Source organism: Ambystoma mexicanum, chromosome 9 (genome assembly GCF_040938575.1).
Source record: "Ambystoma mexicanum isolate Mex_15411 chromosome 9, UKY_AmexF1_1, whole genome shotgun sequence".
Classification (NCBI taxonomy): domain Eukaryota; kingdom Metazoa; phylum Chordata; class Amphibia; order Caudata; family Ambystomatidae; genus Ambystoma; species Ambystoma mexicanum.
In genome coordinates, this window is record NC_090931.1 from 632,345,413 (window position 1) to 632,371,427 (window position 26,015).

The 26,015-nt window shown below is 47.1% G+C and overlaps 1 protein-coding gene across 1 annotated transcript in view; it reads left to right on the forward strand.

Annotated features, from left to right (window-relative positions):
• Nucleotides 1-1,147: 1,147 nt before the first annotated feature.
• The window catches only part of RSKR (ribosomal protein S6 kinase related), a 296,387-nt gene continuing 271,519 nt past the window's right edge, over nucleotides 1,148-26,015 (forward strand). Inside the window, exon 1 of the mRNA XM_069615335.1 lies at nucleotides 1,148-1,272. Within this exon, the coding sequence (XP_069471436.1) occupies nucleotides 1,246-1,272 (27 nt within the window). The 5' untranslated portion in view covers nucleotides 1,148-1,245. The remainder of the gene's footprint in view (nucleotides 1,273-26,015) is intronic.

Sequence of the window (26,015 nt, forward strand, 5' to 3'; positions counted from 1 at the left end):
AATCTGCCTGAAGATGAGCACCACTGTGCCAGCCAACACAATTTGAAAGGGAAATTAGTATGCTATACAAAATGGGTTTTGGGGACCATTTCATATGATCACCTTTTTATATTGTGCCAAATCCTCTGGCTACTAATTGCTACACCATACTTCCAACCAGGGGAGTTGCTAGGTCTGGAAAAGACCCGGGGCTAAGCTGATGTGAGAACTGTTGGGACTGGGGGCTAGCTAGTCTTTTGGCTGTAGCTCCAGAGATTCTATCCGGGGCTACAACCAAAAGATCAGGGGCTATAGCCCCCTTAGCCCCCCCCTAGCAACGCCCCTGCTTCCAACCCTACAGATTTAGGCAGTAGGCTTTTGAAGCAGCCCTACCGAATACAGATTTCAGTTACAGATTCTACTGCTTTTTACAGTGGCAAGTAATATGTGTGATTCTAAGGCAGGCTCCAGGACAGAGCATGCAACACATTAATTTGTGGTAATTACTTTGATTGCACTCAGACCAATACACTAACCTGACAGCTGCGTGACTCTGTCCTGCACTCTTGCTGGTACAACACTTAGGTGAACCAGCAGTGAAAGCCATTGGCAGAGTGTCACACCATCACGCAGCATCTGCGACACTTTGGTGTTAGCATTCAGAATTGTACATTTTTAACATTTGAACATCTTTCTATGTTTTGCTGTTTGTATGTTTTGTATTTTCCTGTGACGTCATTGTTATCGGAATTATTATTTTTCAAACTTGAAAAATCCTACATCTTTTTGGTCACAGAATGTTGGCAAGTATGCTACACCAATGAGTGTTATTAACCACCGTAATTGTACTGTGTGTAACGTTGGGGCATGCACGTAGATATCCAAAGTTAACGGTCGCACAGCTATTTTTTTTTATCGCATTGGCTTCTCGCGGTTTAGATGGAAAAGGGGGCAGTATGCTTAGTCTGCATCTGTCCCTGGTCAAAGTATGATTTCCTCTGGTCTCATTGAACACTGTCCCTTTTCTTCTTTATAATTTATATATAATAATAATTCCGGTGCTATCTTCAAGAATATGCCGACGTTGCTTTACAAAAAAAATGTTTAACGCATATCATAAAAGTAGAAAGGGGACAGCCGAGTCATGCTGAGCGGATTAAAGTTGTTTATCAAAACATCCCAGACGGATTAAGCGTCGAGGAGCCATGCAGTTACGAGCACAATGACAGGGTTTTTCCCGCAGCACCAGGAACCAGTCGCGGTGAGATGGGGGCGGCCACCAGTGAAGAAAGGGTGAGTGTCGGGGGAGAGGGCGAGGAAGCAACCTTGCAGAGCCACGGGTAATGTATGTCCGGGGGCAAAGGGGCTTCCAAAGAGGGCAACGGGAAAGCCGTTTGAATGAATACAATCAGTGGAGTAACTTTGCTGAAAATGTTGGGGGGGGACATGCATAGCTCTCAACTAACACGCTTTTGGCGGGTGTCACCCGCCTTCTAAACAGCTGACTCACCCGCCAAGCCTCCTGCATGCCCATTCATTTCAATGGGCCTCTCACCCGCCAAAAATAAAATCGGGTGTTTTCACCCGCCTTTGTGACACAAATGGTTGAGAGCTATGGGACATGACATCTGAAGAAAAGGTGTGACCCATCAAGTGAATGGGGACAAAATGGTGTGCCATGAAAGTTGGGGGGGGACAAACACCCCTGTCCCCCCTAAAATTACGCCCATGAATACAATGAGAAGAAAATGTGAACATATGTTTGAAGGGAAGCACGCCTCCAAACCAGAAGAGGAAGGGAGCCTGTGAGGATACACATGTCAAGCAGTTTCCATAAAGAGGGGAAGTCAAAAGACATATATATTACTTAGGGGCATATCAACTGCGAACAGGTGGGTGTTCCTTGGTTGGATATGCTCAGGTGGGTGTTCCTTGGTTGGATACGCTCGCGTGATTTCAAAAGGAGAGAGGTATATGTGAAACTGGTACACTGGAACATATGATGTGGGATTGTAGGAAGGTGCGTGAATTTTGGAATGAGATTGTTGTGGTGATGGAAAAGGTCTTGGGTGAACCGATAGGTCTTGATTTTGAGACATTAATTTTGGGAAATGATGCTACATTAGATATACTCACTCAAAGCCAAAATAAGTGGTTATTTAGGGGAGCAATGAGGGGGAAAAAAATCATCCTTAGGAATTGGAAATCCGACATTTCTTTAAAAAAAGAGGACTGATTGAAAGAAATGCTTGATCTGGCGGATGTGGACAATGTATACATAGGAAACAAGGCAAGAATGGGTTGTTTATGAACATTTGGGGCAAATTTCTGACATTGTATTGAATCTGACAATTTCATATTATATGATGTGTACCTGGCATCTGTAAGGGGGTGAGGGGGTATTTATGTGTTTGTAATTATGTATATATTTTTGCTACGAATTTCTTTGTTATTTCATGTTTTGTTGTTATAAGTAAAATTAAAATAAAACATGAAAAAAAAGAGAGACGTATAAACAGCAATGACAAAGAAAATGGTGAAGAAGGGTTCATGGGGGAAGGAAATATGAACAGTTTAGCCTGGTATGAACAAAGCACTAATAAGAATACCTAATCCCCCACACTAGCGTGAGATGGGGGTTTAGATTCTATTAAAGACAAGGAGGCGAATATTATGCATTACAATCTTTACTCTGACATCACAGCAGCAACGAAGAAAAAACTTTTTGTAACAAAACTTTCTGAAAAGAACTCATCACAGTTCCAATAGTGCAGTATATAAAACATCCCAATCCAAAATGGAGGACAGGTCATGCCCTAAGTGTAACCAATGGGCTAAGAGACAGTCCCATAAATGTCCCTTTCTCTAACACAAACTCCTCTTTCTGATGCTGTTCTTCCTCGGATGTCCACTGCAGAAACCATCCGCGTAGCACAAGGAGTGATGATCCAACTGAAAACAGGCGAAACTTGAACTCTCCCACAAACCGAACTCGAACCGATCTCCTTTCAACCAGGACCTCTTATCCGAACGCTGAAATAACCAAAACAACCAGTAAGGGTGGGCGAGAGGGATAATATTCGCCTCCTTGTCTTTAATAGAATCTAAACCCCCATCTCACGTTAGTGTGGGGTATTAGGTATCTATGGCAAGACAGGAGGCTCCTATTATGCAAGTTCAAAGCCCTTGCAGAACATCAACAGCCACATGAGCAATGCGTTTATGATAAAACATTTTGAAAGTTGACTCTCTTGACCAATAAGCTGCTTTAAGATTCTGTTCCAAACTGCCGCCCAGGAAAGCGGCTTTAGAGGCCATAGCGCCCCTAACCGAATGGGGACCAAAGGAGGAAGTGTCAACCCCCGCCTCCCGCATGACCCACTTAATCCATCTGACTAAAGTGGAAGGGGATACTGGCTTATGGGGCTTCCTGTAGGAAATCAGCAGCTGAGAGGTATTCTGAGGCCTCAAACTTGCGATAACACACAATTTACTGTCCTCTGGGAAGGCTGGATAGGATATTGAGAAAGTCATACATTTAGTCCTCCGTGAAATAAAAAAGGTAACCCCTTGAGGGGTAAACATTCTATTGTCCACATCTAAAGCTCTGATATCAGATACTCTCTTAATAGATACCAAACACAACAACATTGCTAGTTTGGAAAATAACTGTTGAAAGGGCAGATCCCCATTAGGTGGCCAGGAAGGGAAGAGATCTAAAACCATATTCAAGGAATGGTTCGGACAAAGATTTTTATTGCAAAAAAAGATGGCCAATAATTAAGCAATATGACACGAGCGGCGGGTGCATTACTGACTCAGGTAATGCCCCCATCGCGAGGGTCATATTGCTATTAGTACCCCGGCCCGCATTATATGCGTGACCGGGGCACTAAAAGCATTTTTTTCTGTCTCGAAAAGCCACGGCATTTCGGGACAGAAAAAAAATAAAAATAAAACGCCCAAGAAAATGGCCGCCGGGAAAGGGAAAACGGGAGTCCGTTTTCTCTTTCCATGGCGGCCTTCGGGAGCGGACGCGCTGGGAACACAAGTGTTCCCAGCGCGTCCGCTCCCGAAAAAAAAAGAAGCAGAAGTTAAGTGTGGTTGGGAGGGTGGGAGGGAGTGGAAGGGGGGGAGAAAAAAAAAACGTACCTTCGTCCCTGCCAGGGGAGGATGGAAGCCTCCAGCTGTGTGGAGGCGCAGAGTCTTCACACTGCTGGAGGCTGCCATCGTCCCCCACCAGGGACGCAGGAGCAAGAAGGTAAGTGGGTTTGGGTAGGGAGGAGGGAGGGAGGGAAGGAAAAAAAAAAAGCTTACCCGAGTCCCCAGCGGGGGGCGGAGGCAGCCTCTCAGCCGTGGGGAGGCTCGGAGCGGGGATGGCCCCGCTTCGAGCCTCCTCATTGGCTGAGGGACTGTCACGCACCCCCCCGCCGAGGACAAGTCAGCTGGAGTCCCGGCCGAGAATCAAAAGATTCTCGGCCGGGTAAGGACCCGGCAAGAGCCAATCAGAATGCGTGTTGCATTCTGCTTGACTCTCGCCGGGTACTAATAAAAAAAATCGATTGGCACTTTTTTTTTTTTAAGTCACTATGTAAAATTTTTAGAAAATGAAGCTCAAAGGGAAGCACATGGGGGCATCCATTTTGTGAAATGGATGCCCGCCGCTGTGCTTGCTTTGGCTTTTGCGGCACTAATGAAGGAAAAGCCAGCCAGCTGTAGTAAACAAAAGCTACCACTGGGTGGCTTTTCCTTCATTGGTGTCGGGACTCGGTGGACGGAGACCGGAGACTACAGGCAGAAAAGCTGCAGCTGCATCTCGGTAAGTGCTATTTTTTAAAATAAAAATAAACACTAGCTGCGTTTTTTTTTGTAAGTTTTCCGGGCTGGAGGAGCCCGGAAAACTTAGAAATAAAACCGCAGCTTTAAAAACGTTGTATTTATGTTTGCGGTAGCTTTTGAAGCTACGGCACACATAAATACAACGTTATTGTGTTTGAAAACGCTGCGGTTTTTCTTTCCAAGTTTCTCAGGCTCCTCCCGCTCGGAGGAGCCTGAGAAACTTGGAAAGAAAAACCGCAGCGTTTTTGAAACACAACCGCGTTGTGTTTCTGCTGCCGTCCCTATCACTTTGGGTCTCTGGTGCTCCCCCAGGGGAGCACCAGAGACCCAAAGTGAAAGCCAAGGCAGCAGAAACACAACGCGGTTGTGTTTCCATGCCGCAATGTTTCTGCCTAAAGCTGTTTTCCCATTTGGGGCTCTCGGGCTCCCCACGGGAGCCCGAAAACCCCACATGGGAAAGCAGCTTTAGGCAGAAACACTGCAGCGTTTAGCATTTCAGAAAACAACTGTGTTGTGTTTCTGCCTAAAGCTGCTTTCCCATTTGGGGCTCTCGGGTTCCCCACGGGGAGCCCGAAAGCCCCAAATGGGAAAGCAGCTTTAGGCAGAAACACTGCAACGTTTAGCATTTCAGAAAACAACTGCGTTGTGTTTCTGCCTAAAGCTGCTTTCCCATTTGGGGCTTTCGGGCTCCCCGTGGGGAACTCCCCGTGCAGAAAGACAACGCGGTTGTGTTTGAAAATGCTGCAGTTTTTCTTCCCAAGTTTCTCAGGCTCCTCCGAGCGGGAGGAGCCTGAGAAACTTGGAAAGAAAAACCGCAGCGTTTTCAAACACAATAACGTTGTATTTATGTGTGGGGTAGCTTCAAAAGCTACCGCAAACATAACCACAACGTTTTTAAAGCTGCAGTTTTATTTTTAAGTTTTCCAGGCTCCTCCAGCCCGGAAAACTTAGAAAAAAAAAACGCAACTAATGCTTATTTTAAAAAAAATAAATAGCACTTACCGAGATGCAGCTGCAGCTTTTCTGCCTGTAGTCTCCGGTCTGCATCCTCCGAGTCCCGGCACCAATGAAAGAAAAGCCACCCAGTGGTAGCTTTTGTTTACTACAGCTGGCTGGCTTTTCCTTCATTAGTGCTGCAAAAGCAAGCACAGACGGGCATCCATTTCACAAAATGGATGCCACCATGTGCTTCCTTTTTAAAATGTGGAGCCTCATTTTCTCAAAATGTAACATAGGGACTTAAAAAAAAAAAGTGGCAATCGATTTTTTTAAATTATTGCCCATCTTTTTAGCAATAACATTTTTTGGCCGAACCATTCCTTTAATATCCCAAAGAACCGAATACTTTGGTTTGGAGGAACCTTAATACCAATAGATTTAAGGGCTCTTCGCACAAAAAAATGCCTACCTACAGGTTCGCCTTTTACCAAAAGGTGCCCCGCTGAAATAGCAGACCGGAAGCCATTAATGGTTCTATAGGCTTTACTTTCTTTAAACAAATCCACCAGAAAATTAACCACCTCTACAGGAGGGGCAGAAACTGGATCGAGGTGCCTAACCACACACCAGCTAACCCAGCTGTTCCATGCTGAAGAGTATCCCAGCTTGGTAGAGGGGGCCCAAGAGTCCCAGATGACTGACATAGAGTCCGAAAGCCCTCAGAAGCAACAGGAAGAGGTGAAATCTTCAAAACCATAAGGGAGAGGTGCCCCTGAAGGACCAGCTTGTGAAGGAGCCCTCCCGGACCTATCAGTAACTGGGGATGAAGGGGAACAAGATGAGGAATGTCCACAGACAACTCTAGAAGAGCTGGGAACCAGATTTGAGAAGGCCAAAAGGGGGTTAATATCACTAACTTGGCTTCCTGCCTGCGAACCTGAATCAATACCCTGGCTATCAGTGCAAAAGGAGGGAAGGCATACAACCTCTGACCCGACCAATCCTGTAGGAACGCATTGGTAGCTAGAGCGCCAGGATCTGGACTCCAACTGTGGAACCTGAGAACCTGAGAACCTGACAGTTTAGCCTCGAGGCAAACAGATCCACTGCAAACGGACCCCATATAGATTCTATCTTGGCAAAGAGGCCCTTGTCTAACATCCAGTCGCTTCTGTCCTGAAGGTGTCTGGATTTCCAATCCGCCCCCTCGTTGCTGATCCCCGGAAGGTATTCCGCCTTCAACACAATATTGCGGTCGAGGCAAAAATGCCAAAATTCCCTTGCCAGATCCGCTAGGACCTTGGTCCTGGTCCCTCCCAAAGGATTGATGTATCTCACTGCCGAGACATTGTCCATGCGGAGGAGGACACAACAATTCCCCTGATCCTTGAGAAAACTTCGGACTGCAAAAGACCCTGCTAACAATTCCAGACAGTTGATATGGAGCTCTTTCTCCCTTTCTCCCCTGTGGAAACCTGACCCAGTCTGGATCCCCAGCCCGCTCTGCTGGCATCGGACTCCAGAACTATATCCGGAGAGGGACCAAAGATTGCTTTCCCATTCCAGGCATCCATGTGCCTGAGCCACCAAAGGAGCTCCAACCTGGCTTCTGGGGACAGCACCACCATCTGAGAGAAAGAAAGACATCTGCGCAGATGTCGAGCCTTCAGACGCTGTAACGCTCTGTAGTGTAGGGGGGCTGTGAAGATAGCTTGGATGGATGCTGACAACATCCCCACTACTCTGGCCAACAGCCTGAGAGAAATGTTGTCCTTCTTGAGGATAACCCGACTCTTTCCTTATCTTGGCCAACCTTTTGTCTGGGAGGAGAAGGATGCAACGCTTTGAATCTATATTGAAACCCAGAAACTGGATACATTGCGTAGGCTTCAATATGGACTTTTTGACATTTAACACAAAACCCAGGCTCTGAAGAAGAGTCACCGTAAATTCCAGATGAGAGCGCAGATTCTGAGGGTCTGGGCTAACAGGAGCATGTCGTCAAGATATATAATGATTCGAATCCCCTTGGACCTGAGAAGAGCCATCACAGGCTTCATCAACTTGGTGAAGCACCATGGGGCTGATGACTGGCCAAACGTTAGGGAGGCAAACTGCCAAACCCGACTCCCCCCCACTGAAACTGAAGAAACTCTTGGTGTGGAGGGAACACAGGAACTACTAGGGAAGCATCCTTGAGATCCAATTTGACCATCCAGTCTGCTGGCAGAAGGGTGTCCCTGAAAAGATGGATTCTTTCCATCTTGAAGTGGTGGTATACTACAAAGGAGTTGAGGGCCTTCAGGTTTATCACTGGGTGAAACCCCTGTTCTGGTTTCGGAACTAGGAAAATGGCATTCAGAAACTGAGAGGCCATGTAAGAGGCTGGAACTACCGCTCCCTTGGAAATTAGGTCCCTGACCTCCACATCATTACAGACTGCTTGACTTCATCTAAAACCAAAGGGTGGGGAGCTGAGAACTGGCAAGGAGGGGAATAAAACTCTAAGCGATAACCTTGGACTGTCTGTAATACCCAGGGTTCTGATGTGAGGGACTCCCACTGCGGGAGGAACCTGGCCAGTCTGCCCCCCAAATCTCTGTGGGAAAAAACTCTTAACACTAGAGAAAGTACCTGATGCTCCTCTTGACCTCTCGGCACCTCTTCCTCCATGTCCTCCTCATCTATCATACACTAATGCAAGAACTAGGAGGAGTGACTTAGCTGTGGCGTCAGCAGCAAAGAAAGAGGAGTTGGTGTTAGAGAAAGGGACATTTATGGGACTGGCTCTTAGCCCATTTGTTACACTTAGGGCATGATCTGTCCTCCATTTTGAATTGGGATGGTTTATATATTGCACTATTGGAACTGTGATGAGTTCTTTTCAGAGTGTTGTTACAAAGATTTTTATTCTTTGCTGCTGTGATGTCAGAGTAAAGATTGTAATGCATAATAGGAGCCTCCTGTCTTGTCATAGAATCCATACAGGGATAAAGAGAGAGCCCACTGGATGGCATAGGGAGTTCACAGAAAACCCGAAAGACCTTATAAGGAAGCAGAGGTAGTGCACAGGGCACAAAATGATAGTCGAAGCGCAGCAATAGGTACATTTAGAAAAGGTAATCGCAGAGCGTGCACTTCAACAGGAGGGGGCTGAGGCAGGATGACAGTCCAATGAGGTAAGGAAACATGCTGCATCACCATTGACCAGTCCCTACTCGGCAGTGCTTCCCGCTAGGCACCACAGCTTATTTTCAGTGTGTCTGGGTGGGTTTCAACCCAGTTCAATTCCACTGCATGACACTACAAATTCATCATTAAAAAATTTGGATAAAAAAGGTTTACTTAATTTGTTAGTTACTTACATGATCATAGCGCGAGATATTCCAAATCTACTGAAAACCTTGAAAATATGCTGAAATATTTTTCATAGAGTTCCACCTCCTTTCGTATTCCTAATCTTATAAGTCCTAGTCTGTCGTAGACACCCTCACTTGAAATAAAATGCATCTTCAAACAGGTGGCCAACAGAAATCCAAATCCCTAACCTTAACAAGTCCTTGGCCTTATGGGCCACCCTACTCTAACAACAGAAAGGTTCCAAGGATTGGCCCAAAGTAAAAGTTCCTAGACCTACCCTTCAAAATTCTTCCCTATTCAAAGCCAGCAAAACAAATTATTCTTTTGGAAAGGTTTGTCTCTTCTCCAAGCCGCTCCACTTTCACCTGGCTTCTCCAGACCTTTCCCTGGATTCCAATTTCTGGCTTCCTTTAGCATAGTCACACTTACTTATGACTCTCTTCTGACTCGTTTTTTTAGTTTTTCTGCAATAGTCTCACAGGTCTCCGACAACCTTGTTTTGACATCAGAATCCCTACTGGACCTCGGCTCAGTTCAGGATTATAAGAAGGTTCCCGCTGGACTTTAGCACAATTCCGGATTTTTGACAGGCCTCTCTCTCATGGGTCTTAGATCTTAGGATTCTCAAGCGGTTTACATCCAGACCATATGTGTGGAGTTTGACAACGGGTCTTTTCGCTGACCTTGTGTTTCAGGATGCTCAGTAGGCCCTCCCCTGGGCCTTGGCTTTCACGATTCTCAACAGGTCTTCATACCTATCTGTGATCGGTAGGTCTAACTTGAACCTGACTTGGATTTGGCTTACTGTGATGGGTGGGTATGTGTCCCTATGCCCCTAGCTCATCACGGTTCTTTCAGGCAGCCAATGCTACAATGCCCACACAATCAAGACAAGCTGCCCGAAAAGGCAACAAGTGCCTGCAAATTACAGACAAAACTGTTAAAAATCCATCAAGTGTATTATTGAACAATGTGTTGAATTAGAACGTTAGTGAGAGAACAAAACAATCAAAAATATTTAACAAGCCATGCCATCTATAGAGGCAACAGTCTTGAAAGACAGCAGTACTCCTCTGTATCTCTCCTTCCAGACTCAACCTTTTTGTCAAAGGAGCAAGCATAGGCATGTCTGCCTTCTCCAGGATCCTTTATAATTCTGTGATTTCCGAGCCCTTCTTATATTTCCTCAAAAGGAACTTGGCATTCTCTCTGATTTCCCTTGTGTTATTCCCAGTTTTGGTTTGATCATGTGGATCTAATTGGTTGTTATTCTCCAGAATTGGGGTTTTCATCGATTCACATGCTGTATGAATATTCCCCCTTGTCAGGCTGGGAACCCTCGGTAACATAGAAAAGTTACATTTTTAAACTGAAAATTCACTCACTTTAGTGCACTAGTATAGTCATACTTGGGTCGTATTTCCCACAGCCAATGGCAAGGGCTCCCTTAGCTCAACCCTTGGAGGCCACGTTCAGTATTTTTAACTGCATGTTAAAGTGTTGGGAGTCCTCAAAAATCTCTTAGTATATTTTCGACATTTTCTTCTATTTTGACTAACTTTTTTCTCGTTTAAACACGATTTGTGGAATCCTTAACTCCGGCTACGTCTGGGGTTTGCTCCTGCTCAGGTGGCCGGTGCCCCGTGAAGCGGATTCTCATCCCCGATTCTGAGGCCTACATCCAGCATGGTGGAGACCAAGAGGAAGAGCCTCTTGAAGGCCTGTTCCCGATGCGGCCTAAAGAATGTGTATGTGGATGAGCTCCACAACAACTGCCTCTGCTGCCAAAATGGCCGCATAGTGACGGAGCTCCGCCACAGGCCGTCCCCTCCCGGTCCCTGCAAAGATACCCAGAGAAATGCAGTAGGGCCTGAGGCCACAGTGCCGTCGAGGAAAGGACCATGGCGGCCAGCAACGTCCGACAACGAGAGGTCTGGAGACCCGGCCCAGGCGAGGCAGGAATCGTGGTGAGAAGAACCCGACAGAGGAGCCCAGCAGTGTTGCGTGGGGCCTGCCGGACCAGAGAGGGAGCAGTGGTCGCTTAGTGACGAATGATTGCACGAGCGAGGCCAGAGTGGTGAGCAGGACTCTAGGACAGAGAGGCTCAGCGGCGCTGTTGGAGGTAAGCCGGACCAGAGAGGGAGCAGCGGATGTTTGGAGTGGAAAAACGGCCCAGGCGAGGGCGAAGTGGAGAGAGGACCCCCGGAACAGAGAAGCCCAGCGGAGCTGTGAGGGACGAGCCGGCTACTGAGGCAAGCACAGATGGGACAGAAGACCTGGCTGTAACCCCACTGGAGCGGTACTGGCCCACGGAGGAGCGGACCATAGTGTGGAAACAAGGTGAGCTGGGGGGGCCCATAGAGCGGAAGCCAAGAGTAGCAGCCAGGAGGTCGTGCAGACTGTAGGAGCGGGCAGCGGGCCCATCCTGACCACACAGGGGATCCCCGGCACCCACAGGGGCAGGAATGGAGCAGATGGTGCCACATTAGGAGGGAAAGAGTGCTGTGGACACAGTTGCTGAGGGACTAGGGAGGGAAAAACCCGGGCCCTGCAGGTTTCAAAAAGACCTCTGCTGCAGCTGCTTAACGGATTGAGTGAACTTTTAAGCTCTTCCTCATTCCTTGTACTCACACCTTCTACCCTGACTAATACCAGCTATATTTTACAGGCAGATGGGGTATCAGGTAATATTATCCCCATATATATGGTCGTCGTACATAATATCGCCGGGAAAAGGTAGTGGCGATATTATATGGGTGACCATGTATATGGGGAAAGGGGCAACCAACAAAAAAAAAAACGCCCTTTTTTCAGCGATATTTTTGCATGGCGATATTTTTGTGGGGACATTATTACATGGAACCGCAGATGGGGCAGAAGGAGGACTGGGGACGGGGGGGCACTAGGAGGTCCGGGACCGGGTGGAGAGGAGCCTGAAATTTGAGCCATCAAAGAGGAACAAGCACAGTAGGTCATGAGGAGAAGAGGGGCGACAAGTGTGAACTGTACAGTTATGGGGACAAAAGTGCCCAGCAGGACACGAGGAGAAGTAGGTGGGTGCGGTGGGGGGGGTTGTGTCTTTCTGGTGCCCTGCAAAGGTCTTGAGGGTGACAGTGCCTGGCAGACGCTCGCCCACGACAACGCTGGAGAAGCCCCAGAGTTTCCCTGAACGCAGAGGTAGTGCACTGATGGGGATTGTGTTTCTGCAGCGCTTCAGGAGAAGCTCAGGCAGCGGCCAGAGGGGATCCCCTGCTATGCAAAACAAGATGGCGGCAGGAGGAAGTGCGCTGGCCCCAGCCCTGACTAGGGAGGACTTAAAGGACATCTTCCAGGAAATTAAGGCAATCCAGACAGATATTGGGGGGTCAACTTGTGATCTCAAGGGCCGTGTGGATAAGCTGGAGGATAAAATGGAGGTGATGGAGAATAACCACCTACAGATGGACCTCCTGGATATGAAATACGAGGCACGTCTGATGGACCTGCAGGTAAGGGAAGAAGAAACTGCTGAAATTGGACGATTTGGAAAACGGGGCGCTGGAATAACCTGCATATTTTGGGAGTCGGAGAGCAGAAGGGAGAAACGGCGGCAGAGGTGGGAAGGAAGGTACAAGGACTGATAAACCAGGAAGGTGGAAAGGAGGTGTAACTGAAGAGGGCCCCCAGAGGCGGAGGAGGAGCAGGGAGAGGGCCACGGTCAATAGTAGTACGCTTCCTAAGGTATGTAGAACAAATGGAGGCCTTGGAGAAGGCAAAGCGCTTGGGGGGCTTCCAATATGAGGGAGACATTGTTAGGGTTTTCCAGGACCTCTCAGGTCTCACCATGTCTTGCCATAGAGACTGTCGTGCCCTTACATAATGGTTGGCAAAAAAGGGTAACAGATACTGATGGTCCTTCCCATTTGCCCTGTCCTTTGAGAGAGGTGAGGTGGACTTCCGGGTGACCATTGGACAGGAAGCACAGCAGGTCCTTCAGGTCGTAAAGGGGGAAGACTCAAGTGAAGGCCGGGAAGGTGCGGCGCCTGGAGCGGTGGAGCAACGTGGGCAGGAGGGTCCCCAGGGTATAAAGATGATGATGCCGGGTGGCAGGAAATTCAAGAAGCTCAACACCCCTCCACAAAGGAAGCTCAGGGACCCCTGAGAGGGGAAAGCTGCAAGTGGAGTCACAGATGGGTAAAGACATAGTCGTGAAAAGAGTGAAGGGACTGTGGGGTGAAGGAAGGGGGTAACTGAATCGGCAGGCGAAGCAAATAGTCGCCCTGGTGGCCCATCACAAGGTGGGCGTTCTGAAAGGAATATGGTTCTCTGTTAGAGGGTCCAGGTCGAGGAAGGAAATGGGAAGGGGGGGAAGAGAATATTGAACAGCTTGGGGGGACGGGTCAGTGGAGAGTGGAGGGGCCGGGAGATTGGAAGGAAGCTCTGAATAGTGGAGGATGGAACCCTGAACATGAAAGGGTTGAATTCGCCAACTAATCGGTCTTTACTGGGGAGGGAATTTCCCAATAGAGGGTTGGATGTGCTAGTAGTCCAGGAGACGAGGCTGCTCAGGGGGGAAGAAAGGTGCATTCCAGGCTCCCAGATTGGACAGGTCTTCTGGGCATCTAGCAGGGTTAAGAAAGGTGGAGTGGGCATCCTCCTCAATACAAGAGTCAGGCTGGGTGAACCAATGGTGTGGTAACGGGCAGACGGAAGGGCCATGGTGGTCTCAGGGAACTTGGAGGGAGTGCAGGTCTCCTTAGCTAACATATACTGCCCGAACACAAGACAGCCCCAGTTCCTACAGGAGGATAGGGGGGAAATACTGGGCCACGCAGTGAGGTTATTGCTATTGGAGGGGGGGACTGTAACATGTGGATGGACCGGAGTATGGAGCACAGTGGGGGGGGGAGAGCGGCGAAGGGAGCAGGGGGGGAGAAGGGCAGACTGCCTATTGGACATTATGAGGCGACAGGACCTGGTAGATTTGTAGAGGGAAGGCCACCCGGCTGGCAGACGGTATACCCTTTTCTCCTCATCGCATGGGTCCAGGACCCTGATTGTTTACTGGCTCATGCAAAGATCACAGAGACAGAGGGTGGTAATGAGCACACATACCCTCATCAGCTGGTCAGATCACGATATAGTTATGTCGGTGTCATCAGTGGGCCTGCAAACGAGGGAGTCTGTCTGGTGCTGTAATGACATGCTGTTAAAGGACGCAGTCTTTCTTGAGAAAATGAAGGCTGCCAGCACAGAGTATTTTAGTATCAACGACACGGGGGAAGTGGATCTGGGGATGGTCTGGGATGTAGCCAAAGCCACGTGGTGGGGCCTCGTGATACGGGAGGGCTCCTCTAAAAAGAGAATCTGGACACTGTGAGCGGAAACACTGAGGAGGGAAATCGGGACCCTAGAGGGGGGAGACACAGGAGATGGGGACGGGGGCAGGGAGAACCTGGAAGTGGCAAGGGATAAACGGCAGGAGTGGAGGGAAATTGAGATAGGAAAGTTGGTTGCAGGCCTCCAATCATTGAGGCCGCTATATTATGAGAAGGGGGACAAAGCTGATGCCCTCCTGGCTGCAAAGCTCTGGGGACAGAAAGCGGATAGATGGGTCTCAGCTGTTGAGGACGTGGGGGGACTCTACATACAGACGCGGGGGCAGTGGTTGAGGAATTTGCGGGCTTCTAGGAACAGTTATACCTAGAAGAAAGGGGATGGGGAGAGGAGGAGATGGAGGAGTACTTATGTGAAATTTCTCTCCCTCGATTAAGACAGAGGGAGTTGGAGGACATGGAGACCCCTATGACCTGGGAGGAGGTTCTCAAGGCAATTAACCGGTTAAAGGTGGGGAAGGCCCCTGGTGAAGACGGGTACACTGCAGGGTTTTATAAGGCGCTCTCAGGTAGTTTTGCGCACCACATGGCAAGACTGTTCAACCACATCCTGTTCCACAGGGAGGGCGCCCCATTCGTTTGGTAAGGCACTGATAACAATTATACCTAAGGAAGGGACAGACCCTAGGCACTGTAAATCGTACAGCCCAATATTGCTCCTGAATGTGGACACCAACATTTTCAGCAGAATATTGGCAACCCGAACGGAAGGAGTCCTGCCAAGCCTGGTCCATTAAGACCAGGTGGGGTTCATACAGGGGAGGCAGGGGTCAGATACACTGGGCAACAAGCTGCATTTGATGGAGGAGGCGGTAAAGGGGACGGGTAACCCATTACTGGTGGCCCTCGATGCCGAGAAGGCATTTGACCGGGTGAATTGGGGCCGTTGAGTCACATCTGGGCCCCACTGGTATGGGATGAGATCCCAGAACCGGAGAGATTCCAGGGCGGGTTCAAAGCGGGATTGTCAAGAGTCGTACAGTTGTGGGTAGAAGAGAAATTTATCGGGATTCAGGACCTGGAGGCTGCCCTCGGGATTGGAAGGCTCACGGTCTTCTTATGTTTAAGGTTGAAGGGGGCCTTGGCAGAGCGAAATGGCGGGACCAGATCCAGAGAAACCCGACACCGGTGGATAAGGTATTAGATGGGCACTCAACCATGTCAGGACTTATTTAATTGTTGTACAGAGCACTGTTGGAAACGCTGGGTGGGTCAGTAGAAGGGCTCCGACAGAGTTGGGAAAAGGATCTGGGTAGGGAGTTGAATGCATGTCTGTGGGAATTAATGTGTAGGAGAGCCTGCAAAACATCTATAGCGTGCCAGTATAAACTTCATGGGGTGAAGTTGCTGCATAGGTGGAATTCCGTCCCGATGCAGTATTCTAAAATGTTCCAAACGGTGAGCCCCCTGTGTTGGCATGGTTGTGGGCACAGAGCGGACTATTGGCATATGTGGTGGCGATGCCCCATGGTCAAGATCTATTGGACGGAAGTCTTGGGATGGATCAAGATTGCGGGGGGTAGGGAATGGGGGCTGGACCCGGTAATTATACTGTTTGAGCTGGACAAGGTTATTGGCAAACCCTGCCCCACACGTCGCACTTCTTGTTAGCGGCAAGGGCATGCATAGCAAGATACTGGAAAAGGAAAGAACTGCCGAGCCAGAAGGATGGTCGGACACGGCCAAGGATTTATATTTAATGGAAGAAATTACAGCTGCAATTCATGGGGGTCGGGGAGACGTGGAAGGGGAATGGCAGCAGTCTTGCACCAGTTTCGCCTGAGAAGGATGGAGGACCACGGAAGGTACTCGGTGGGATTTGATCCGACAACAGCCAGGAAAAGTGGACAATTATGAGAAACACAGAGACTGGAGTATTCCCAAAGGGCTGACCTTTCACTTTTATAGGGGGTTAAAGGAATTGTGGGGGGAGGGAGGGAGCTGAAGTGGGAGGAGTACTTGTGAAATTATTGGGGTGTAATATAAGATGTTGGGGGGATTCACCCTTGTTTGTTTGTACCCTTTCTTGTTACAAAACCAATAAAATTCAATTGAAAAAAAAAGAAATGTCTCAGAACACACGACTCTGTGGTGTTTGCATCAGCCTGCATATGTTTCTCCATACCCTCTGGGTTGGAGGAACATTTGCAGGCTGACGGCTCCTCCTCTTGCTCCGTTCCCCCCACCAAAGAAGGTAAGCATCTGGATGCCTTCAGCAAACAAGTCATCTCAACAGCAGCCACGACCATCAAGGTGGCTAATGCAATGGGCATTTTGTTCAGGTACGACAGGGAACTTTGGTTCAAGATGGGCCCAATTGTTGAATTTCTGCCTGATGACATGAAGGAGGCATTTGCCATTCTTCGCAAGTGTGAAGCGCCGTCGGATCACGTGATCTCTGTCTCTGTTGACATTGTGGACACAGGTTTCTGACAGCTTGGAAATGGCACTGTCCTAAGCAGACAAGTCTGGCACAAGGCCACCATCTTTCATGCAGAAGTCCAAGTGAAGGTGGTGGACATGCCTTTTAATGGATTGACCTCTTCGGGAAGAAGGTAGATGGGATCTTGCAGACCATCAGAGCCAACCCAGAGACGGCAAGTTCTCTCGGCAAGCTGCAGAAGTGCCACCAGTACTTTCGGTCGGGAAAATCCCATTTCTCCATGACGACGAAGGACTATCTGCCTTCATACCAGTTGCATTCATACAGGTCCCCATCTCACTCAGCTACCGACGATTACAAGACAAAGTCACAAGCCTACCATGGAAACCAGCGCCACTGCGGTTACTCGGATACTAGGAGCCAGCCATCCAAACAAACTTGACCCCCCACTTTCACACACCAGTGGGGAGGGAGTCTTTCTTAATTCGGCGACAAGTGGAAATCCATCACCACAGACAGATATGTGTTATCCCTTATCCAGCAGGGTCACATGCTGGAGTTTGTCGAACATTGCTCCCTTGCAAAAGATAGAGAAGCACGTCCATCTACTACTACAGGAAGTTCCGTCGCTTCGGTCTAAGAGAGCCATCGAAAGAGTCCTGTCCTATCAGCGAGGATAAGGAGTGTACGCTAGGTACTTCAGAGTAAAACAGGAGGTTGGAGGCCCATCCTAGACCATCTGGTCCTCAACAAGTCCCTCAAAGCACAAACTTTCAGGATGGTTACTCTGCAGCAAGTCTTATCCCACCTGCAAAAAGGTGTTTTTCTGGCGTCCCTGAATCTGGAGGATGCGTATTACCACATTCCCACTCATCAAAAACCCCACCGTTACCTGCGCTTCACAGTAGTAGGATGCCATTACCAGTTCAGGGCGCTGCCATTCGGCCCCTGGTGTGATGCTGGGAATGCTTTTGGAGGGACAAGGCCTGCCCATCCTTGTCCTACCGCTTCTATGGATGTGTTTTCTGTGTATTTTCTGCACAGGAGTCCAGTTTGGACCCCTGGCAGTGCAGCTGTTCATCTTTACCTTTTGGCGAACAGTTCCCATGGTTTACCCTTAGAGAACCCATGGGTAGGGGTACACCATTGTACCTCTAGTGTATGTTTTTGGGAACATGTGTGTTGCCCACAGAGCAGGGTATAGGCTGGTGACAACTACATGCTGACTTGAGAGTGGCTCTGGGTATCCTCCATTTTTGGGCTGCGTCGACAGGGATTCCACCGCTGATTCCAGAGTCGGTAAGGCAGTTCTGGTATCCTGTTTGCATACCGTCCGTTTCTCCTCTGGTAAGTGTTTTTTACAAGGAGCTTACCTCTGCAAGTTATGGTTATGTGGTTCTGTTTTGTAATCTATTTATACAGCATGTGAATTTGTGAAAGATTCAATTCTGGAGAAGGAATATGTTACTTACCTGTAACTCCTGTTCTCCAGCATTGCTATCTTTCATAGATTCACATGCGACCCTCCCACCTACTCAGCAGGCTCTATCTTGGCTCTTATTGCCACTTTACGTGTGCAATGCCAAATCTGAAGATGGCCTTCAGGGGTGGAGCAAAGGGAGCCCTTTCCATTGGCTGTGGCCAATATGACCCAAGAATGACTATACTAGAGCACTAAAGGGAATCTATGAAAGATACCAATGCTGGAGAACAGGCGTTACAGGTAAGTAACGTATTCATTCCCGGAATTAAGGTTACTTCCCCTCATTATTTTATTGTTAGTTCCCATCTCTGATTGCATAAATACCTCATAGGTTTGATTAGCATCAATGAAGGTTTGCGAGTAGTTGTAGGCTACTGTAGTTTTTAATGCCATCTTGGTGCTTTTGGCTTGGATAACAAACAAGTGACTTTGACCTTGCTTCCGATTTCCAGGCTGTTTCAAAGGTCCTGCAGGTGTTCTGTGGCTGGTAGTGCAAATGTCCCACTCTTAACCCAGTGTTGTGTGACGTGATAGTAACATGACTCATGGCGTGGAGCATGCTTGTGGGATCCCACCTCCTCCATGTTCGGGAGGCACATCGGATATCGGCTGGCGCAACCCTTTCCCTCGCAGCCTGCTACCCTCACATGTTAGGTTAGGGAGTGCAGGAAATTCACCACAGGTGGCAGCTCCCATGTGTCAATTTTCTAAAAACGCTTGTGACAAGACCACACACAGAGAAAGTGGTGACTGTGGCGATAGCAGAAGAAACCACGCTCAGCATTCCCAGCGAGAAAGAGTAGGCTGAGAAAGTATTCTTTATCTCCACGATATCCAGTGCATGTGCTGGATGAAGGAGGCAACCAAGGTGCTGGAGACTATTCAATCCACGCGGATCCTGATCCTTCTTCACACTGGCCCGTCTTTGAACGTTATGTCCACATCCCAGTTTGACTCTGTTGCCCCAAACCCACAGATGTGTATGGTATGCCAAAGGAAAGGTTAATATAAAGTTCTATCATACATCCGAAGACCAGGATATGCTTCTCAGCTGTGACACTGCAGAGTCATTAGCGTTGGTATATTTAGCATTTGGGGTTGTGGCAGGGTCAGAAGAAGGAGTCGGACACAACACAGACATTTTTAAGTGCTTTATTTTAAATGATAGAAACGGCCTAGCTTGTCCTATCGCGATAGGGGAGTTCTCTACCTGACTAAATTAAACTAAGGTGCTTGTCTGTCATCAGGAAGTCAAAAATAAAAAAATGTCCTTAGTCCAAACCTAACCCTATCTGACCTTACCAATAATAATACTAACTAAACTGGATCAAAAAGAATCTCTCTCTTCTGGTGGCCTCCCCTTTGCCTTTTGTATTGCGGCTTCTCCCAAGGTCTTCTGGTTTCATACAAGTCTGTAATATTTAAACGTCTCTTATATCACAGAAATACTCCTTATGATGATCTTTGATACTGAAATGTCTCTTCATGAGCTCCTGCAGCACTTCCAAACTGTTGGGGGTCATATTTTCCTAGGCAAATTACCCTTAATATTGTTCTCTTGAATATAGTCTCTTAAACACTTTCCTTTCACTCTGGGTAGTTCCTTTGATTTATTCGTTTTGAAAGTTCCCCACCTCTGAGATGGCTTTACCAGGTTCTTTCTTTCTTGGAGTACTTCACTTTGTACTCCTAGCTCACAATATGTTTCACAGCTTTTCTTACAGGGGTCTCCCCACTCTTTAACAATTGGTTCTCTTGAAATCACTTCTTGGGGTGCTCTACTTCTTCCCCACGATAGTTGTTTCCACTTTAACACTTCACAACCTTTTTCCTGCTTTAGGCTTTTGAATATCTCCTCAGATATCTGTTTCTGCTCACTCGTTATTCAGTTAATACATGTATCACAGTCATAGGCTCTTTGGTTAATTATTCGTACCTGCATTAGCCTCGGGTGACTTTGCAGGAGTTGGCTCAGGCTCTGGCAGGTCAATTTCCTCTTTTCTTTTGCTTCTCGATTTCCCAGTTGCTCCCATCTTGGCTTCTCTGTAGCTCGCCACGTTCCTCAAATTACGGCTATCATCCAGGTTTCGGCATAGTTAGGAGGCTCCAGGCCCACCACAGCACCTCCATGGTCATGTGTGATGCCAGGAAACCCATGGAGTATGGGGTCCACAATCCTGTGGGATATGGAAAGGAGGGCAGAGGCGAGAAGAGACCTTCCTAAATGAGAACCCCTGTTACCGGCCAGACAGCCATAGTCAACTAGCCACCGGGACGGAAACAAGACATCAGTACCCTGAACGAGAGACTGCGACGGGTACACCTCAGACGAGATGTACCGCAGTGTACACCGAATAGGACACAGAGACAACAAGACAATGAAACAGTCACGGAGGGAAGCAAGATGACCTGTGCACTGCAAAGGAGTTACCCCTGACATGCACACAATGATTCCACTTACATGTATCGGTCTGGGATTGCTTCCAAGGGGGTCAGAACAATAGATTCATCACATGTGGCATAAAAGCCCAGGACCTTGGTGGCCAGTCACAGGGGAACTGATTGTAGGGGGAGAGGCCTCCCATAAGAACTCACATGAAACATATGGAAAGCAGGGTGCTGATTGGACAGGGGCAGAGAACCTTAAGAAAAAAGCCTACAAACCTGATCAATTGTGTCGTCTGGATTTGTATCATTGTAGGAGCAGGAGAACATTCCCGAGACGGAGCATATTAAGAAGTCTGCAGGGCATATTAAAAAGTCTCAAGAGGAAGCCCGGAGAGGGAGAACCCATCCATATATATAATTCCTAGAACAAAGACTATCCCAGCTAATCCAGAAATTGGAATACGTCAAGAAGAGTGACCATTATTCTTATTTTTGGGACCTAGGAATCCCTTATCTTTTTTTTTTTTTTCCTGAATAAACCTTCGTTTTTGTCACCGCACACCGCTTCTGGCCTCATGTATCCCACAAGCGGTGGCAGCGGTGGGACAGAGAAACAACATGGAAACTCTCATAGAAACACTTGCAGAGGACCAGCAACAGCTACATCAACTACTGCAGGTCCAGGGTCACTAAGACCAAGCAGACAGACAAGCCTTTTAGCAGGTTATGCAAATCCAAGGGACTACGCAGGACAAGAATCAAGAGGCCATACGACAGCTGGGCAAGGTCATAACTACTTCAAGAGTTCACCCAGTAGTACCACCATCCATATTGCAGAAGTACCAACCAGGAGAGGACACCAGTTTCTTTTTCACTAACTTTGAATGCATTGATAGAAATGCTCTGTAGCCCCCTAAATGATGGGGACACTATGTGGCTCTTCTTCTGACTAGTGCCATGCAAGAGGCATACCAAACAGTGAAGCCAACCAGAGACACTCCCTTTGGGGAACTAAAAAGGGCCATTCTAGAGCGCCTTGGAATGGACGAAGAGACATACAGAATCCAACTCGGAGAAACCAAGTTGAAGTTAGGGGAGACTGCGACGGGTCAGAAATGAAATCTGGACACAAAGTTGTCATATTTTCAAGATTAGACATTTTATTAAACAAAAAGGGGTTGGGAAACTACCTCTCTAGCCCTATTCTAAAGAAGAACTTCCCTACCTAGAAAGTAAAACTAAAGATCTGTCTCCGTTAGGATGTCAGTTATAAAAGAAAGCCGTCCTTGTGTCCAATATTTCCTAATCCGACCCTCACACTAAAACAGAACAACGAAAGGTGCAATGAAATTTCTTTATCTTTATGTTGGCAAAACAATTTTCAAAACCAAAAGTATAATAAGTCCAACGAAAATGTTCTCTAAGGTGTAGACCCTTAGATTCAGAGGATGGTCCTCTTCCCCTGGATTCTTAAACAGGATAGCAAGGATGTCTCTTTATCTAATAGTTCCTTTGTATCTTCACTGGACTCAAAACGTTCTTGTTCATGCCAAGAAGTTCTGTAATATTCTCTTTGAAGAATCTCTTTCAACTTTTCAGATCACCTGGTATAATCCCCTGTGAGGAATCTTGACACAATTTGATTTCCTGGTGAACTCCCTTGCCAGGACTTCTCTTATAGTCTTTCAGATTCCCTGGTATACTCCCCTGCCAGGAATCCTGACTCAATTTCAGCTGCCTGGTGTACTCTTCTGCCAGGACTTCTATTAGGCGTTTCACAATTCTTGAATTATCACAGTTCATTGACACCATCAAACTTCTTCACCCCACATTGGCATCTCATGCATCTATACTTGATTTGTGGTTTGCCTTTATACTTTGTCTTGGCTGCATTCAAACATTTTTCTTATCGTATATTGAATTTGTACTTTGTCTTGGCTGCATTCAAACATTCTTCTTATTGGGTATTAAAATTGTATTTTGCTTTGACTGCATGTAAACAAACTTTGTGTATTTTCTGCTTTGTCAATATTGTACCATTCACACTTTTTTAAATTATTCTTTTATAACGCACTTAAAGGAATGGTTCTGTCAGAAGTTTTTATTGTCCCTACGGGTCGGCCATGTGTTTTCAAGCCTAAATCGGTCGATCGTAGAAAAATTTCCTATGGACCTTACCCGAGTTTACATCTACTAAACACACGCGAAAACAAGCAGCAGGGCGCTGCCATTTTGTGATAATCTTATCACTTGCCCCATCGCCCTGGGTGACCACGCACGGTGAACCGCAAGGCTGTTCCATCAACTAGGCACTAGGCCACCGTAAAGGTCGATATGTTGCTTCTAGCCGCTAGTACCGCTTAAGGGCATATGGCCCCTTGGCGATCGTCCCATAAAATGCTCAACATTGTGCAGTTGTTTACAAGAAGCTGCAGCTGGCGGTTGAATAATCCATCTGCCGGGGTCTGGAATAGGTGGCAGTGGCAGTACGGTAGGATGTACCTGTTTTGAAAACATAAAAATTGAAATTAGTCTCACCAGCCGATCTTTATTACTATTATTCATTTTATTTATTAGGGCCGAGGTGAAACTATTTGCTTCCGAGGATAGTGCAATGGAGTATTTTCGGCTCCAAAAGCAATGCGAAAACTGACGAAAGAAATCGAGGATAACACACAATGTAATGATTTATTAGCGTTGAACCACTGAGAAACGACTGTCTGCATGCGTGTCGAACGGGGACATGCATGCCCATGTGCCCGGTAGAAAGACGATTCCACAAATGTTTTACTTGCTCTTCATTGTAATATGCCACACAGAACGAACAAGTACAATTTAACCTGGCTTTAACGGTACGCTATTGGTATTATATTCCGGTATAAAATCTTCTAAAGAGTTACTTACATTATATTTGCCATTTCCATTGTCTCTGCGTAATGAAGTTCGTAAATCCCACTCTGTTTGTGCTAACGATTTTTCATATACTGAACTAACATGAAACTCGGTCTAGTTTCAGAATTTTCAGCCTTATCGTCGCTTACGTTATTGCACCCCTCCTTCAAATGAAGTCCTTTGGGCATGGTCCCTGTCTCTCAAGGTCAAAAAACAATAGAACCTTATACTGCCAGTGCGAGTCGTGGGCCTCTCCAGCCCGCGAGCAAAAAATCAAAGCTGGTGGCCTTCATTCTGAATGAGCATACATTCCTACTTTGCAACATCCCTTGTAAAGCCATCCTTGAGAACTTGAATTTTGGACTCCATCTTTGTACTAGGCCTCACTGTGCTAATGCGAACTGGCTTCTCTCCCATCTGCAACGCCTAGCTTGGCGCGTTCCAATGCCCCCAAGTTTGTCCTCGTTGTCTGCAAGCTTTGCAGCCCCAGAGAACTATAACTATGGAGACATTGACTTTTTGGGGGAAGGTGAGGAAAAGTATAAAGTACCTGAGGAGTTGAGCTGAAAGTGAGATTTATTGTTTGTTTGTTTGTTTGTTTTATTATTTGTAATGCGCAAGCCTCCCCTCAGGTAACAGTGCGCAGCATTTACATGAGATTGCGAAGCTTAGTTACAACAACAAAAATATATACATACACATATTGAAAAGGTCAGCGATATGAGGTGAATAGAGAGAGAAGTCAAAGATGACACCCAGGTTGTTCGCCACTCAGGATGGTGAAGGGAGTGGTTAGGGTTAGCATACTTTATATGTACACTGTACAATAACATTTTTTTCAAAAAGACAATCAGATTATAATCATATATACCGGGATTTGTACATGTCAACAAGCTCTGCTTTGGGTGGACATGGCACAGTGGCAATGTTTGGTGGCAATGTATCTGTGGTGTGCACAGAATCGCTCAAAATTCCATGTGTGTGCATCTCTAGTACATTAACAATAAGGCCTTTAACAAAGTCGAATTCCGTTTCCTCATATACTGGTTTGACCACCCATTTTTTACTTCTTTTTGTAAAGGCCGTAGTGTAGCGAAGCATCCCTACATTTCCCGTAGTCCTAGATTGTTCACGGCACACATTCTTGTTATGTGCCAAGACCGCTAGTAGAGTCCTATGTTTCATGTCCTGTATGCCGAAATGCAATCGCTTTGGCCTGTACTTTAGGCACATATTGTGGAACATCTCCAAACCTCCTGTGTGACAGAATTCTGTCAGTCCCCTCAAATCTCTTGATAGAGTTTTATCAAACACAATCTTCTCAATGGCTTTGTGTGTAGGTGAAGATGGAATCAACCACTTCTTCTTCTGTGCCTCCTCTGGGGACAAAGTGCCATGTTCACATTGGTGGAAATGTTGGTTTTCTGTCCAGTGGTGAACGTTGGTACAGTGGTGCATTAGTGACCGCCATTTTTCAAGTAGAATTTCCACTGACCCTTCACATGTTTTGGAGCTCCACCAAAGATGGTTGCTGATAGACTGGGACCACTGTGAAATACTTTCCAAACCTTTTTTTTCCCTGCAGCCGAGATTTTCTTATTGATTGATTTAGCAAGATGCCATACGTCAAATTGATGTTTAATATGTGGGAACTGCTCTCTCATTGTCTTGGCTATTGAAACGTGTCTGTCCATGGCTATGAGGTCGATGTGCATTCCCCTCGATTGTAGATATTCCAATGATTTTATAAATCCTAGTTTCTCCATGGCCACTGAGGATTTACATTGGGACACCTGCACGACCACCAAACTCACAATTTTCTTACTATACATGTCCTGAAAGTGGTAGGTGCAGTACTTGGCTGAAAATCCAGGGCTGTCGCACTGTCCATCGCCGGCTAGCCTGAACCGTTTGCCTTTGAATGTACTTCCTATAGGCAATTGTTCAATTTTCCAAGCATCACTAATGGCTGGAAATAGATAATCATGTTGGAATTTGTAGTACAGTGTTTTAGAAATGAAATGGAGTCCCACAAACTGAAAGAAAGACTCTAACTTTCTAAAACTGGACCCACTAAAAAGTGAAGGCGAGCGTCCCCCAGATAGCACGATCCTCCCCACAATGAGAGACAATAATGGACTCTCCCAAGATGGGAATAAGGCTAGGACAAAGTGCGGGTGAGCTTAAATGGGAGTTTATCAATCAGAATAGGGCATGCAAAGGACTCTGCAAACTCTGAGAGCGAGCTGTCTGACAATAGCAAAGACAGGCGTATATATTTACAGAAAACGTCATAAGAACCTACATGCTATAGGGGGCACAAGTTTGTGGGGATTGGGTGGCGACGACTAACTATAGGTGCTGCTGCGATGTGGTT